Raw genomic sequence first — 14390 nt, 5'->3', positions numbered from 1 at the left:
AGAGAGAGAGAGAGAGAGAGAGAGAGAGAGAGAGAGAGAGAGAGAGAGAGAGAGTGAGAGTGTAAAGGAGGGGAGAACTTTGTTTCTGGTTGTTGCTTTTACTTCCCCATCATTTGGGTTCTGCCTCCAGAAGTGTTTCCCTCACACTAGGTTCATTCTTCCAAATGTGATCAGAAAATTGTTAGCAAGAAAGTCACTAACAAAAAATAGCTTGAAAACTCAAGGAGCTGGTAATAACTGAGACCAATCCTGAAATAGCTACCCATTTATAACATAGAGAATTTTTAATTTTAAGAGAAGACCTCATTGAATCTTTTCTCATTTGTCAATGTTTTAATGTAGAATATTATCTGTGGTTGTGCTGACACTCTAGAATTCCTATTGGTTTAGAATGGACACTCAACTCTGTTTGTGGGTGTGGGTGTGTGGGTGTGATGGTCCCTTTCTCAGAATCATGATTTAAACAACTGAAGGAAATGCTAAATCTTTGTTTGAGGTTAGTGAAAATAAAAATGTAATTCTTCTCCCATCCAAGTTTTCAATGGATCTCCTGATGTCCGTACATGGATGCTGGGTTAAAAACCTTGAGTTGGAACCTTTAGAGTTACAACAGTGGCAGAGGAGATGGAATTCTTGCCTTAGTTTAAAGTTAGAGAGGAAAATAGGGAGCATGGCTTATTCCCTTCACCTACAAAGTTCTACTAGGCTGTGTCCTACCAGATTTAAGGAAAAACTCTGGTTAGAAAGGGTTAAGGCAGGGGAGGGAAATGGATACTAGGTTACATACAATTGCCTCCACCTTCCACTCTTTCCCTTAGAGCCAACTTTCTTACTCTAACATATGTTTTTAAGTGAACATTTTGGAATTGGAAGGAAATTTGGAAATCTAACTTAGCCCGTGTTTCCCTTTAAAAATGAGAAAACTCAAAGAAAAGTTGGATGATCAACGGTTACAAAATTAGTGGTGGAGAGCTAGGAATAGATTTTTTTTGTCTCAACTTACAGTGGGATCTTCTTGCCAGTAGGCCCATCTCCCAAATCACTGCTTTAAAGAAAAACTTCAAATATGAATGAAGTTGGTACAAGTTGGATGAATATGGATGAAGTTAGTACTCAGCTCAGTTTTGCCATATTATAAAACCAGACCCTTTTACCACTTATTCAAAAGGACAGCATCATAGGTAAATGCCCAGGCAATGCCAGAACCCATATAATCCTTCTGACTCTCCCCACTTCTTCCTTTCCTACCATCATCTAATAATTTTTGTTAAAGCACACATAATCCTTAAAGATAAACATTTAACTTGGATAAGTTCACATAAATATTCTCATTATTGAGTCTAAAAATCCAGATTGTAATTTGGTCCATAAATTCTCACAAAATCATAACAGAGACTTTGGAACTGTGTGGATTTGGATCTCTTTCTATTAATTCAATTCCATAAACAATTATCAGTAGCCTTATACAGATAAAAGCCAAAACAAAGCAGCTCCTGTCTTCCAGGAACTTTAACAGGGCAAGTAGCATACAACATGCATTTATTCATTCACCCGTTTATTTATTTATTTGTTTATTTGCCCATTTATTTATTTATTTGTTCATTCATTCATTTGCCCACCCCTTCAATTATTTATTAATTTTCTGGGTGGGGGGGCGGCATTTTATTTAATTACTTTTTTTTGAGTGTTTTTCCATGGTTACGTAATTCATGTTCTTTCCCTCCTCTCCTCCTTCCTCCTTCCCGGAGCCAAAGAGCAATTCCATTGGGTTTTACATGTATCATTTTTCAAAACTTATTTCCATGTTATTACTATTTGCAATAGAATGATCTTTTAAAGTCAACATCTCCAATCATATCCCCATTGAACCATGTGATCAATCATAGCAACATACATTTAGAACAGTGTAATAACAAGGTAATTTGAATGAAGGGGAGAGGAATTGAAAAATAACTTGTGATTATCTCCCTCCAGAGAAAGAACTGATAAATAAAACACAAAAGACCAAATTTATATAGATGTATTTTTTGTTGTTATTGTTGAGTGATGCTTTTTGTGGTTTGTGGGGAGGTATCTGGGAATCTTAGTGTAACCAACAAACAAATTAATTGAAAGAAACTGCAGGAATCAGAGAAAGCCTCACAGAGAAGGTGACATCTGAGCTGGTGACCCTTGAAGGAAGAGAATTCTAAAAGGAGGGGTCAATGAAGAGAGTATCCAAGCATGAGAGCCACCTGTGTATTGGAGCATCAGCAACATAGAATAGCTAAGAATTAGTTCAGGTTGCCTTGAACATAGAAAAAGAAGAGTTTTCTAAGGAAGAGACCGCTGAAAAAGTCCTCTGGAGACTATGTAGGGGGCAGTAGAATACACAGCAGGCAGTTTGGTGGCATGGTGGATAGAGGGCTGCACCTGGAGTCAAGAAGACTCATCTTCCTGAGTTCAAATCCAGCCTCAGACACTTCCTAGCTGTGTGACCCTGAGCAAGTCACTTAACCTTATTTGCCTCAGTTCTTCATCTCTAAAATAAGCTGGAAAGTGAAATCACAAACCACCTTAGTATCTTTTCCAAAAAAATGCCAGATAAGGTCATGAAGAATCAGACACAACTGAAACAGCTGAACAAAGAATACACAACACTTACCAGAGATTCAGGAGATTTAGGTTTTAACTGTGATTTGAACAAGTTACTTGACCTCTCTGATGAACTCAGCTTTAAAACGAGGTAGATGGTCTATCTAATCATTTCAAAATTTCTGATTCTTTGTCTTTTGTAAAAAGGGCTCATTATCTCCCCCTTTCTGGTAAAGTTTTTTAGAATATTTGAAAATCTTCTTTGGATGTCTGTCATCTCACTCCTGTTTTGCTTCGTGTTTTTCTTATTATTTTGTAGTCCCTGGGGCCCCAGCACCTACCAGCTGAGGAGCATTCCCTAATTTAATTAATTTGATCTTCTCCCTACTCCCCCAGAGGCATAAAAGAGTTTCACCAAAGCAGCCTGATAGTAACCTCCATATTTCCCTACTTCATGGCTGTCCCCAACTGGTCCATTACCACCTTCCTTAGGCATTGATTCATTTGTTTTCACCTCAATCTTTTTGGTGTCTAGATTTATATATTTAGCTTTGATGATCTGTCAAGTGGAAGAGTTTAAGAGAATATACAATTGTAGCCTAAATTGTAGATAATAATAGTTATGAAATATTAACTCTTAGACAACTGTATTCTTTCCTAAGAAGGTGGTAGTGATCATGGTGGAGGTGGTATATATACATGTGTGGGAGGGACATATCCCACTTTATTCTCAGAAAGTAATATAAAGAAGAATCATAAGATCATAGATTTAGAGTTGAAAGGGGCGTTTGAGCCCTATTTAGTTTAATTTTCTCATTTTACAGATGAAACCCAGAGAATTTAAGTGACTTAACCTTAGCCCAAGTAGTTGGATATCATGTTTGAAAAACTTATTTGAACATATTGAGCAGAAATTTAGATGCACTGTAGACTGTTTTGGGGGGGGGATCAGACTTTTCAGTTCTCTAAAAAACCCCTCTGTGTTCACTCTCTTTTCTTGATTATAGTCAGTAAGAAAGCCAATAATTAGCTCTGATCCGAAGCACTGGAGCTGTGGAAATGAATATAGCTGAAGAAGGAAATACATTTTTTTTCTTTTTTGGAAATATACTTAGTCCAAAATAAAGGGATAAGTGTTTTGGAGTATGAGTTCTCTCTTGGCAATGTTGGATCAAACAGAAAACACAGTAACATTTTCATGTTTACACATTCAAAATTTAAAATTTTTTTTATTGATGTAATAAGCATCATGGCAACACATGAATGTCCTTTTATGGGAACACATTCAAATTTAATTTACTCTGCTCTGCTAGGATGCATAAGAGGCAAACAAAGCCCAGCACTGTTACTTTCCTTTGCCAAAAACTTATTTCATCAAAGCTGCCTTAGCCATATATTAGGGGGAAGTGATACATGCTGCTTCATTGTTAGGGAGGATGGACTTAGTAATGCTTGAAGAGTATGTTTTGAGTGTCCTCAGAGAATTAATTTTCTCTTCTTTCTTTCCGTGAAATTTGGAAAAAAAATTAGTGAAAAATTGTGATGTTAGACATCCACACTCCTAACATTTGATCCCCCACTCTAGGAAAATTTGCCATCTTTATTTAGGCAGATGCTTATAATTTACTGGTTGTCTCTACTATCTTTTATCCAAAAAGCCCAACATGCTCTTTCAGACTCTACAGATAAGAATTTCCATCTCTTCATATAACGTATATTAAGCTTGATCAAAGTCAAAACAATTTCAGGGAGATTGTATCAAAAAGAAAAGAAGGAAAACTATGAAGGGCATGCCTTCCTCTTTTCCTCTTCAATGTTTAGAAAACTCTGGATTCTGCTCTTCCCCTTTTCATTAACATATATATTATTTTACTCCAGGCCTTTGTTATCTCTTATTTACACTATTTCAACAGTTGTCAACTGGTTTCTCTGCCTCAAACATCTGCCTTGCTTATCCCATTTCATCCCATACACCCATGATGTTAAATTCAAATAGACCACTAAACTCTATGTAAGGATCCCCAAAGGCTGCAAATTGACTTAGAAAACCACATATTAACATTATCTAGATTCCATTGTATTTTTACAATTTAGAATCTGTTAAATATTTCCCTAATACCTAAATCTGGTTTGATTTTCATTTAGGAGCATGGTCCACAGACGTTTTGTTAGTCTTCCTAAAGTATTTTATTCCTTGGCTTAAAAACTTTTACTGTCTACTTATTGCATCCAAAATTAAGTCTAAACTTTTTAGCATGGCTTACCAGGCCTTTCACAATATATCTTCGTGACCTTGTCTCCTCTTATTCTCCTATTTGTACTATTCTAGCAAAATAAGATCATTCACTGTTGAGCAAACATGCCCAATCTGCATTCTTGCTTCCTCATCACTGTTTTTGATGATTTCAGGGCCCAGAATTGTTTACTTTCTCTATAATGTTCCTTTTTTAAGTCAGTAGAAAAAATAGGGCATATGATAGTGGTACAATAAAAAAGACATGGAATTTTATCTCAGAATTGCATAGATGCTATGCAAAGTATTGTATAATTTCAGCATTATTAGAATATTATTACAATAGTTCAGGCAAGAGGTTATGAGGACTTAAATGATCACAAGAGCTGTATAAGAAAAGAAAGGGATAAGATGCAAGAGATGTTTTAGAGTCAGAAATGGCAAGAGTTGGCAGCTGGTTGAATATGCAGGGTGAGGGAGAATGAAGAATTGAGAATCTTGTCATAGTTATGAATTTAGGGGACTGGAAGAATAGTGATACATTCAACAGAAATAGGAAAGTCTGGTAGAAGGGGATGTGTGTGGGGTAGATAATGAATTCTGCTTTGAACATATTGAATTTGAGGTTTTAAAGATCTTTTTAACAAAAAATTATTTGTTACATTAAAGTCCTCAGGTATCTCCCTCTGTCCCCCACCTCCCCACACTATAGAAGACATCATTTAGCATGAAGATGCACATATGTGTAATATATATATATATTATATATATATATATATATATACACACACACAAGCAATACATAGTTATATGTATTTCTTGTTTCTTTTTATCAGTTCAGTACTCTCTCTGGAGGTGGACATTCATGAGTTATTCTTCAAACAATATTTCTGTTGCTTTATATAATGTTCTCTTGGTTTTCCAAAGCATCTGGTTCAAAATTTCTAATAGGCAACTGGTAATACAATACTGAACCTTGTTGAGAGACTGGGACGGAATGTAGAGATATGCTAGTCATCTACTTAGTGATAATAATTAAACCTATAGGAATAGATGACATAACTGAGAGAAAATGGAGAGGCAAAAGGGTTCAGAACAAAGGCTTGAGGGATCCAGAGTTTGAGGTAAGAAATTGAAGGTGAACTAGAAAAGGCTACTGAGAAGCATCATTCAAATGACAGGTGGGTGCATAGTGTCATGAAGCCTCAGAGAAGAAACAGTGTCCAGAAGGAGAGGGTGGTCAGTAGGGTCAATTGCCATAGAAATGTTAAGAAGGATTTGGATGGAAAACAGACAATCAGGTTTGGCACTTAAGAGATCATTGATGACTTTTAAGAGAATGGTTTCATTTGAGTTATAAGGTGAAAAGACATTGTAAAGAGTTAAAGAGTAATTGAAAGGAGAAATAATAGAGGCAATTCATGTAAACAGATTTTTAAGAGTGTTTAAATATTAAAAGAAAGATATAGTATAGGGAATGATAAGGTCTAGTGAAGATTTTTCAAGGTTGAGGAAGTCTTGGACATGTTTGAAATAATTAAGAAAGGATCCAATAGATAGAGATAGAACGTTAGAGATTGATCATGAATGAGAGGGTAATCATTTGAAAAATATAAAAGAGGATGAGATGAAGAGCGCATGCCATTGGCTTGGACTTGGTAAGGACAAGGGCCATTTCATTGTCAAAGATCAGAGGAAAGGAAGAGAGAGAGTGATGTATGATGTTAAGGGTTTCTGAGATGTAGAGATAAGGGAGAAAAGGGAGCTTATAGCAAATGGTCTCAAATTTTTTGATTAAGTATGAGATGAAATCCTGAAGTTGAAAAGATTTTGGGAATGCTATGGAAGGCTCAGAGATTTGGAATAGCTTTTTTGGTGAATATTATAAGACATTAATTAGGGAGGAATAAAAGGATTGCCTTGCTATATTAGTAAGCCCAGGACAAGATTAAATAATAATTTCTAGTGTATTTATTTATCATGGTTTATTACTTTTTTCCAGGTCAAAGATGGTGAGAATAATACAGGACTGGGGTTTAAGAATGAGAGATGATAAGGAAAGGGAATGAGGGATTGAAGAATAGGGGACAGCATAAAGTTGAATTGGTCAACTATAAGGTCAAGATTGGGAAGAGAGGAAAGTACAACTAAAACAGAAATAATGGCCTGAGAAAATGCTGACGGGTAGCAGTATTGGAGCTTATTGTGATCATAAAGAATAATAGGAGGAGTGAAGATTAAGTAGAAATGGAATGCTAGGAGGTTATTACAGAGGGATATCAAAGACTATCAGTCAGTCAATAAACATTGATTGCCTGCTCTATACCAAGCACTGTTCTAAGTCCAGAAGATACCAAGAAAGGCAAAAGAGGGTCCCTGCTTTCTAGGAGTCCATTGTCTAATGGGGGAGACAACATTAAAAAAAAAACCATGGACAAAAAGGCTCTATCCAGGGTATTATGAAGAAGAAAGAGAGCTGGTACCTTCATTAGAAGCCAAAGCTCTCTATGTATGACTCTCAATCATTGAGTCATTAGGGCATGTCAGCTTAGTCCAGGCATAGTTTTATTTTTAATAGATATTTTCTTCTTTGATTTTCATAGTAGCTAATATTAGTAACAATGTATGAGCCAGTTGATATAGTTCTTTTCCCCCTGTCCTCTTGGCTTTTGGAACTTTGTGAATCTATTTTGGTAGAATATAGAAAAGCCAGTTTTCAGACGCTAAGATGGTTTTCAGCCCAGTGAAGCCTGGATGACCAAAAACAAAACAAAACAAAACAAAAACAAAAAAACCACACACCTTAACAACAACAACAAAAAATTCAAAACTGCCCAAATCATTTTCTTCCACATACTTTACATTTGCCATTTAAGACAGAACAAACTAATGCTCCCTCTTCGCTTCCCACCCCCAACACCTTATTAACTCTAACATTAAGTTATTACATTTTTACAAATATTGTGTAAGAAGAAAGTTGATTCCACCCTACAAATGCTCCATTAGTTTTCCTTACTGGCTGAGTATTTGAAAAACCAAATCACATAATGGGAGATGCATTTAAATGCCCTTGAACTGTATTTCTCTGGATCCTTGATACTTTCATGCAAAGTCCTTAAATCCTTCTTTGATCCTGCACACTGGTAGGGAAGGGACAGTGAGTTCTTTAAGACTCTGCATTCTTTTAAAAGACTTTGAGTCAGACCCCAGAGATGTCATTTGAAAACCATTCAAAATAAGCGTGGACAGGATCATTATCACAAGGCTGGCCACCAGATGTGGAATTATTTTTTTTTCAGACAAGTCTCTTGTGAAGTGCCTCATAAAGACAGACTTCTTAGGCACAGTAGAACTGAAATCTATATTGATAGAGGTAGTACCAGTGAAATCACAGGTCTTTGAAGTATTGACATACAGTGAGTTTCACAAAACATATTAGTTTTAAAATAATTAAACATTAAGTGACTAAAATACTATAAATGGCATTTAAAACCAACACAACTGTATTATACAGTGGACTTTTTGTTGTTGTTACCAATTGGTGGAGGAGAGTTTTCATTGTCTTGTATGATAGTATAAGTGAGATAAAACAAATCATGGAATTTTATGTTCCATTAAAACACTATAGAACTAGGGGTCAGGAAATACTGATAAAAATGCCTTCTCCTTGTTATTGCTTTTTTGATATCACTCTGGAACATGAATTGTATTTTTCCCCTCCAGAACATATTTCCATAACAAACAAAGAGGGGGGGAGCAATTAGATTTGTTTTAGGTTCATCATATGATTTCCTTTAGTTTCACATAATTTTTTTTTTAGGTATAGAATGCATGTGTACTTTCTAGTTTTTATTATGGTAATAAATCAAATGATTCACCAGGCTTACAAAGTTGTTTAACAACAATACATCTAAATCTAAATTACCCTCATTTGCTAACACCTATGTAAATCCATTGGCATGCCTTTCATGAATTTATAATTGATTATTGACAACAGAAATAATTTCATTACAAAAACATTTCTAGAAATCTCAAATTTAATCAACTTATAAAATTAAAATTAAGCTATATAAATGTTAGCAAATTAAGGTAATCATATAGTGAACCTAAAACAAATCTAATTGACTGCCTACTTTATCAAAGAAATGTGTGTTTGGAGGAAAAAAGTACAATTCATGTTCCAGAGCGATATCAGAATGCAACAACAGGGAGGACACATTCTTATCAGTCATCAGTATTAACATAAATAGACTATGTGGAATATATATTACATGACTATAATTTATTCACATATATTATATATGCTACTTCCTCAACTAAGCCTTCCCTGTTTGCCCTGATCACTAAATGATTTCATTCTTGATTCTCTTTTAATTGATTATCCATTATATTTATTATATTATATTTTTCACCATTGATATCTGTGTATCTTATCCATGATGGTAGAATCATGACTTGTCTGAATTTTGCATCTTTAGATAAAAAAAATGCTCTGCCCATAGTAATTACTTAATAACAATAATTATTACAATAATAACTATTATTATCATTAATTGGTTGAGGATTCAACCAATAAACTCCACTAGAATTGAGCTACCATAGACCTAATTGCTGCCTAACATCACCTGGCTATTACACTGATCTGTAATAACTTTAAAATGATTTTAAGAACATCACCACATGAAATTCTCAGAATATTCAAGGTGCATTGGATGAAGTTTTTAAAGTCTAGAGACCTAGTAGAGGTCATTAGAATCATTGGAGGGCTGGATAAATTACATATCATCCCTGTTGTCCTGTTTGCTACTGAATTTTACTAAAGATGCATTCATTGTTGCAGATTGAAGCACACCATTTTCCACTTTTATCTCCTTCCTAAATTTTTTTCTTATTTAAGTGATATGTGTCTTTTTTCACAACATGATGAACATGGAAACATGTATTTCATGATAGTACATGCATAGCCTATATCATATTACCTACCATCTTGGGGAGGGAGTGGTGTGAGGGGGAGGGAGAACATGAATCACAAAATGTCAGAAAATGATTATAAAAATATATCTACATGTAATTGGGAAAAATATAATAAAATTGTTCAAAAAAGATGCTTTAATTGATCTTACAAATGAGCTCATATCCTGTTAATTTTATTTATTAATTTATTAATTAAAACCCTTCTCTTTCATCTTAGAATCAATACTAACTACTGGTCCTAGCAGAAGAGTGGGAATGACTAGGCAATGGGGGGGTCAAGTGACTTGCCCAGGATCCCACAGCTAGGAAGTGTCTGAGGCCAGGTTTAAACTAAGACCTCCCATCTTTAGGCCTGGCTCTCAATCCACTGAGCCATGTAGCTGCTCCCTATTTTATTATTTTTACTCAATTACAAAATATAATTCTTTTATATACCTGTGTAATAGTCTTTAGGACATTAAATATTAAAGAATGGGATGCTGACTTGTTCCTAGAGTATTTCCATAAAATGATCAATTAGAGTTATATATATTAATAATCAAAATAATAATAACAACAACACAGGATAGTGGAAAGTTGGAGGAGTCTGAAAATAGCCGGGATTGAATTCTGCCTGATGCTTATCACCATGACTTATGACCATGCCATATTTTTCTTAGTTTTACTTGTCTCATCTGTAAAATAGGGGGAAAAAATGCCTGTCCTTCCTACCTCATAAGGCTACTGTGAGGATAAAGTCATATAATTTGTGTGTATCTGTTAACATTATAAGTCATTATTTCTGAATGCATGAATAAATAAAAAAGTAATAAAATGTATCAATTATATACTTTTGGCACCATTGTTTTTCAGTCTCAGTGACTTTTCTTTTCACAGTGTGCTTGGAAGACTATACAACTCAATATGGGATAATACAATCCCCCAACTTCCCTAGGAATTATCCCAACAATATGGACTGCATTTATAGAATCACAGTGGAAAGAAGTCATCAGATTGCATTGCACTTCACTAACTTTTCCTTGGATGCCTCTGTAGGAACAGGATGCATTGAAGACTATGTGGAAATCAGGTGAGCATCTTTCTATTCATCACTGTCTGTTATTTATTATCAAATAAAATATTGGACAGGACTTCTGGACAGGAGCCCTTAGTAGGTCCTAATTTTGACTGTACAAGGTAGGTCATAGTTTGTCCATTAAATTCCAGCATAGCAGAAGGTTGGTGAAAATGTCATCCTCAATCAGCTAATTCTTTTTTGCATTTTCTCCTTTTAATTTTGATAATTCAGAGATAAACTTGAATTTCATGTTGTACATAGTCAACAGATAGACCATTACACTCATGTGAAGTTCAGGATATCTTGGTTTGAGTCAGACATCCTTAAAAATACAGGGAAACTCCATTCATTTCAATTTATACCTTATCAATAAATACTGAAATTTGTTACAGTATCATATTTTTGTTGCAATTCTGTTCTTTAGTTCTTGTGACTTCTCTTTTCTTCTCATAACATATGTGAAATACTGTACAACCCCATTTGGGAAAAGCCTGATGCTGAAAATTTTAAAAGAAATTCTGTTTTACTACTTTTTTGCATAATCCAGTTTAGAGAAATAACATGGATTATGTTTCTAAATAAAATTCAAAAAATATATTAAAGTGATCAGTTCCTTGGTCTGAGGACAGCATAAAAATAAATACCTATCAGTTAGTTGCTGAAATGTAGAATAAAGCATTTAGAATTGTATGGGTTTTCAGAAGCTAATTAGTCCAACCTCCTCATTTTACAGATGAGGAGGCTAAGGACTAGGGAAGGTACATGATTTATCCAAGGTCACATAGTAATAAGCATCAGAGGTGAAATTTGGACCAAGGTCTTCTGAGTGTAGCACTTGAACTTTTTCTACAGGAATTAATTGGGAGTTTAATTAATTAATTTGGAATCAGAAGCCCTATATTCCAATTCTATTTCTGATGTGTACTAACTGGGTAAATTTGGTCAAGATGTTGACCAATGGAGGATCTCTGAATTTTGGTTCACTCACATAAAGTAGAGATTTTGTTCAGTCGTTTCAATCGTATCTGACTCTTTGTGATGCCACTTGAGGTTTTCTTGGCAAAGATTCTGATGCGATTTTCCATTTCTTCCTTCAGCTCATTTAACAGATGAGGAAACTGAGGCAAACAGAGTGAAGTGACTTGACCAGGGTTACACAGCTTATAAGTATCTGAGGCTGGATATGAATTCATGAAGATGAGTCTTCCTGATTCAAAGCCCAGTATTCTATCCATTGCCACTTAACTTCCCTTAAAGTGGGGATAATAACATTAGTGTTACTTACCTTTGGAGGCCACTGGAAAAAAAGAATTATATAAAGCATGAAATCCTTTGTAATTGTAAACTCTTATCCCTTATCTTATAGCTTGAAAAATCTGCTGAGTATAAACTATGTGTAAGACACTGAAAATATCAGTTAAAGACATTCTTTTAAATTTTTTTACTAAAGAAGACTCAAGAATAATGTGCCTGAGTTAAAACACATTTTATATTGAGGAACATATTTGGTTCTTTTAATTCAATTAATTATGCACTTTTAGTTATTCCATAAATATATAAGAAATCTACCAAACCTGTCTCTGAGATTCTTCATTTTTATTTGTTAAAGTATGGCATTATTCAGTCAACTCCAAAATTGAAAACATACATCCAGACATCAAAAACTGAGAAATAATTGATTTTACAACTTTTTTTGATTCTGTAAACAATTTTACAATTTCTAATTTCTCCACTTTTAATTACTTAATATGTATCTTTTCCAAATGAATAAACATAGTCATTGTTTTTGTGTATTCCTTGTACCATTGCACTGCAATCTACCTAACTATTCCTCAGCCCCTCCTTGGGAGTTTTTCAAGATTTTTCACTATTATACTTATGAGAGGTTTGTTTTCAGAGGACAACAACTAAGCACATTGTTTCAATTCGAAGGTCATTATGATTCTGGGTGGAGGTCCATAATTTCATTTGCTAAATATTCATTGCTGCTTATTAAGCTATTTTAAGATTATGTTTAATATTATTAATTGGGCAAAAGCTGATATTATGCTCTTATGTTTATATACTAGTGACTTATGAGAGGACCGAGAGAAACAGATTTATTTGTTATTGTAGTCCAAATAAAATATTTAAGCAATAATATTAATGGTCTAACTAAAATGATTATTCCTGTATTTAATTATAGAGATGGAGGCCATGAAGAGTCACCATCCCTGGGAAAATACTGTGGAATAAATAAGCCTCCAAGGATAATCTCTCATAGTAACAAATTATGGATAAAATTTAAGACAGATATATTTGGATCAAGTTCTGGATTCCTTGCCTTTTGGGATGCATCACTAACAGGTAAAATGTGAGCAAGAATCTCATGATGGAAAACTCAGACCAATTATATTTTGGGTCCTTAGGTCATATGTTTGTATCCTGTTAGCACCTTCCAGTATTCTGCTCCACAGTGGGAGTGAGGAAAAATTTCCAGGGACTTGTAAAGAGTGTGTTTTATTTGTATTTGTATCAGCACCAAGTGCTGTGAATGCACAAATACAAATTAGTCTTATCACAGAGGATGTCCTTTTGTTTCTCCTCTATTGACTTTCATTTTTCATGGCAACAACAATAATATTTACTATCTTTATTCATATATTTTGAAGATTATTGGTGTCCCAGGCAAAATTCTAGATCACTTCATTAAGACTCCAAAAGGGAAGAAGTAATTGTGGTTTCATTAAGAATAAACCATGTCTAATTTACCCAATTTTCTCTTTTGAAAGGTAAATCAAAGAAATGCTATAGTTAGCTTAGGTAGATCTCAGAAAAAGCATCTGGGAAAGCTGATCACATTTCTCCCCTCCCTTTGGATAAGATGGGAAGATATGGGACAGATGAGAGTAAAAGGAGGTGAATTCAGAGCTGAATGAGTTACTAGCTGTAAAGTAACATAATTATTGGGTTAATATTAAGGTGAAGGGTTGTGTTTGATAAAGTATTTCAAATATCTTTCCTTTACAGTGGATTGTTCAACATTTTTATTAATGATTTTGATCAAGATTAGATCAAATGGTTTGGTTATTGGATGATTATTAGAATTAAATGTTAGATTTTCAGTGACATGAATCTGGGAGGGCTAGCTTACATGCATGACAGATTCAGAAAGCCCCCAAACTTCAGTGTGTTTGATTTAGGGACTAATTTGAATAAGATGTAGCTTCCATTCCATTCCATTCAACATTTATTAAGCATCTACTGTGTGTCAGGCACTGTGCTAAGTGCTAGAGATACAATTAATAAAAAGAAAGCTAACCCTTCCCCTCAAGAAAGTTATAATCTAAAGGGGAAGGGGAGACCATATACAAAATGAGGGGAAAAAGAGTGGAGGGCATGGGGAAACCAGGAGATATCTTGTTCTCAGAGTTGAAACCTGGCAGAGTAGCAGATACAAAGGGAAATGATTTGAGTCCAATGACCACATTCTATTAAGGAAGGCATTGGGAGGAATATGGTAAAAGTCTGGTTAGAAAAAACATCCTAGCAATTATGACTCTGAAAAAAATA

General features: G+C 34.6%; 1 protein-coding gene across 1 annotated transcript in view; it reads left to right on the top strand.

Annotated features, from left to right (window-relative positions):
• CUBN (cubilin) overlaps positions 1-14390 on the top strand; it is a 304566-nt gene that overhangs the window by 65625 nt on the left and 224551 nt on the right. Inside the window, exons 23-24 of the mRNA XM_044678922.1 lie at positions 10658-10850; positions 13024-13184. Coding sequence (XP_044534857.1) covers positions 10658-10850; positions 13024-13184 — 354 coding nt within the window. The remainder of the gene's footprint in view (positions 1-10657; positions 10851-13023; positions 13185-14390) is intronic.

This window comes from Gracilinanus agilis, chromosome 5 (assembly GCF_016433145.1).
Source record: "Gracilinanus agilis isolate LMUSP501 chromosome 5, AgileGrace, whole genome shotgun sequence".
NCBI classification, from domain to species: domain Eukaryota; kingdom Metazoa; phylum Chordata; class Mammalia; order Didelphimorphia; family Didelphidae; genus Gracilinanus; species Gracilinanus agilis.
This window is presented reverse-complemented; position numbering and strand designations above follow the sequence as displayed.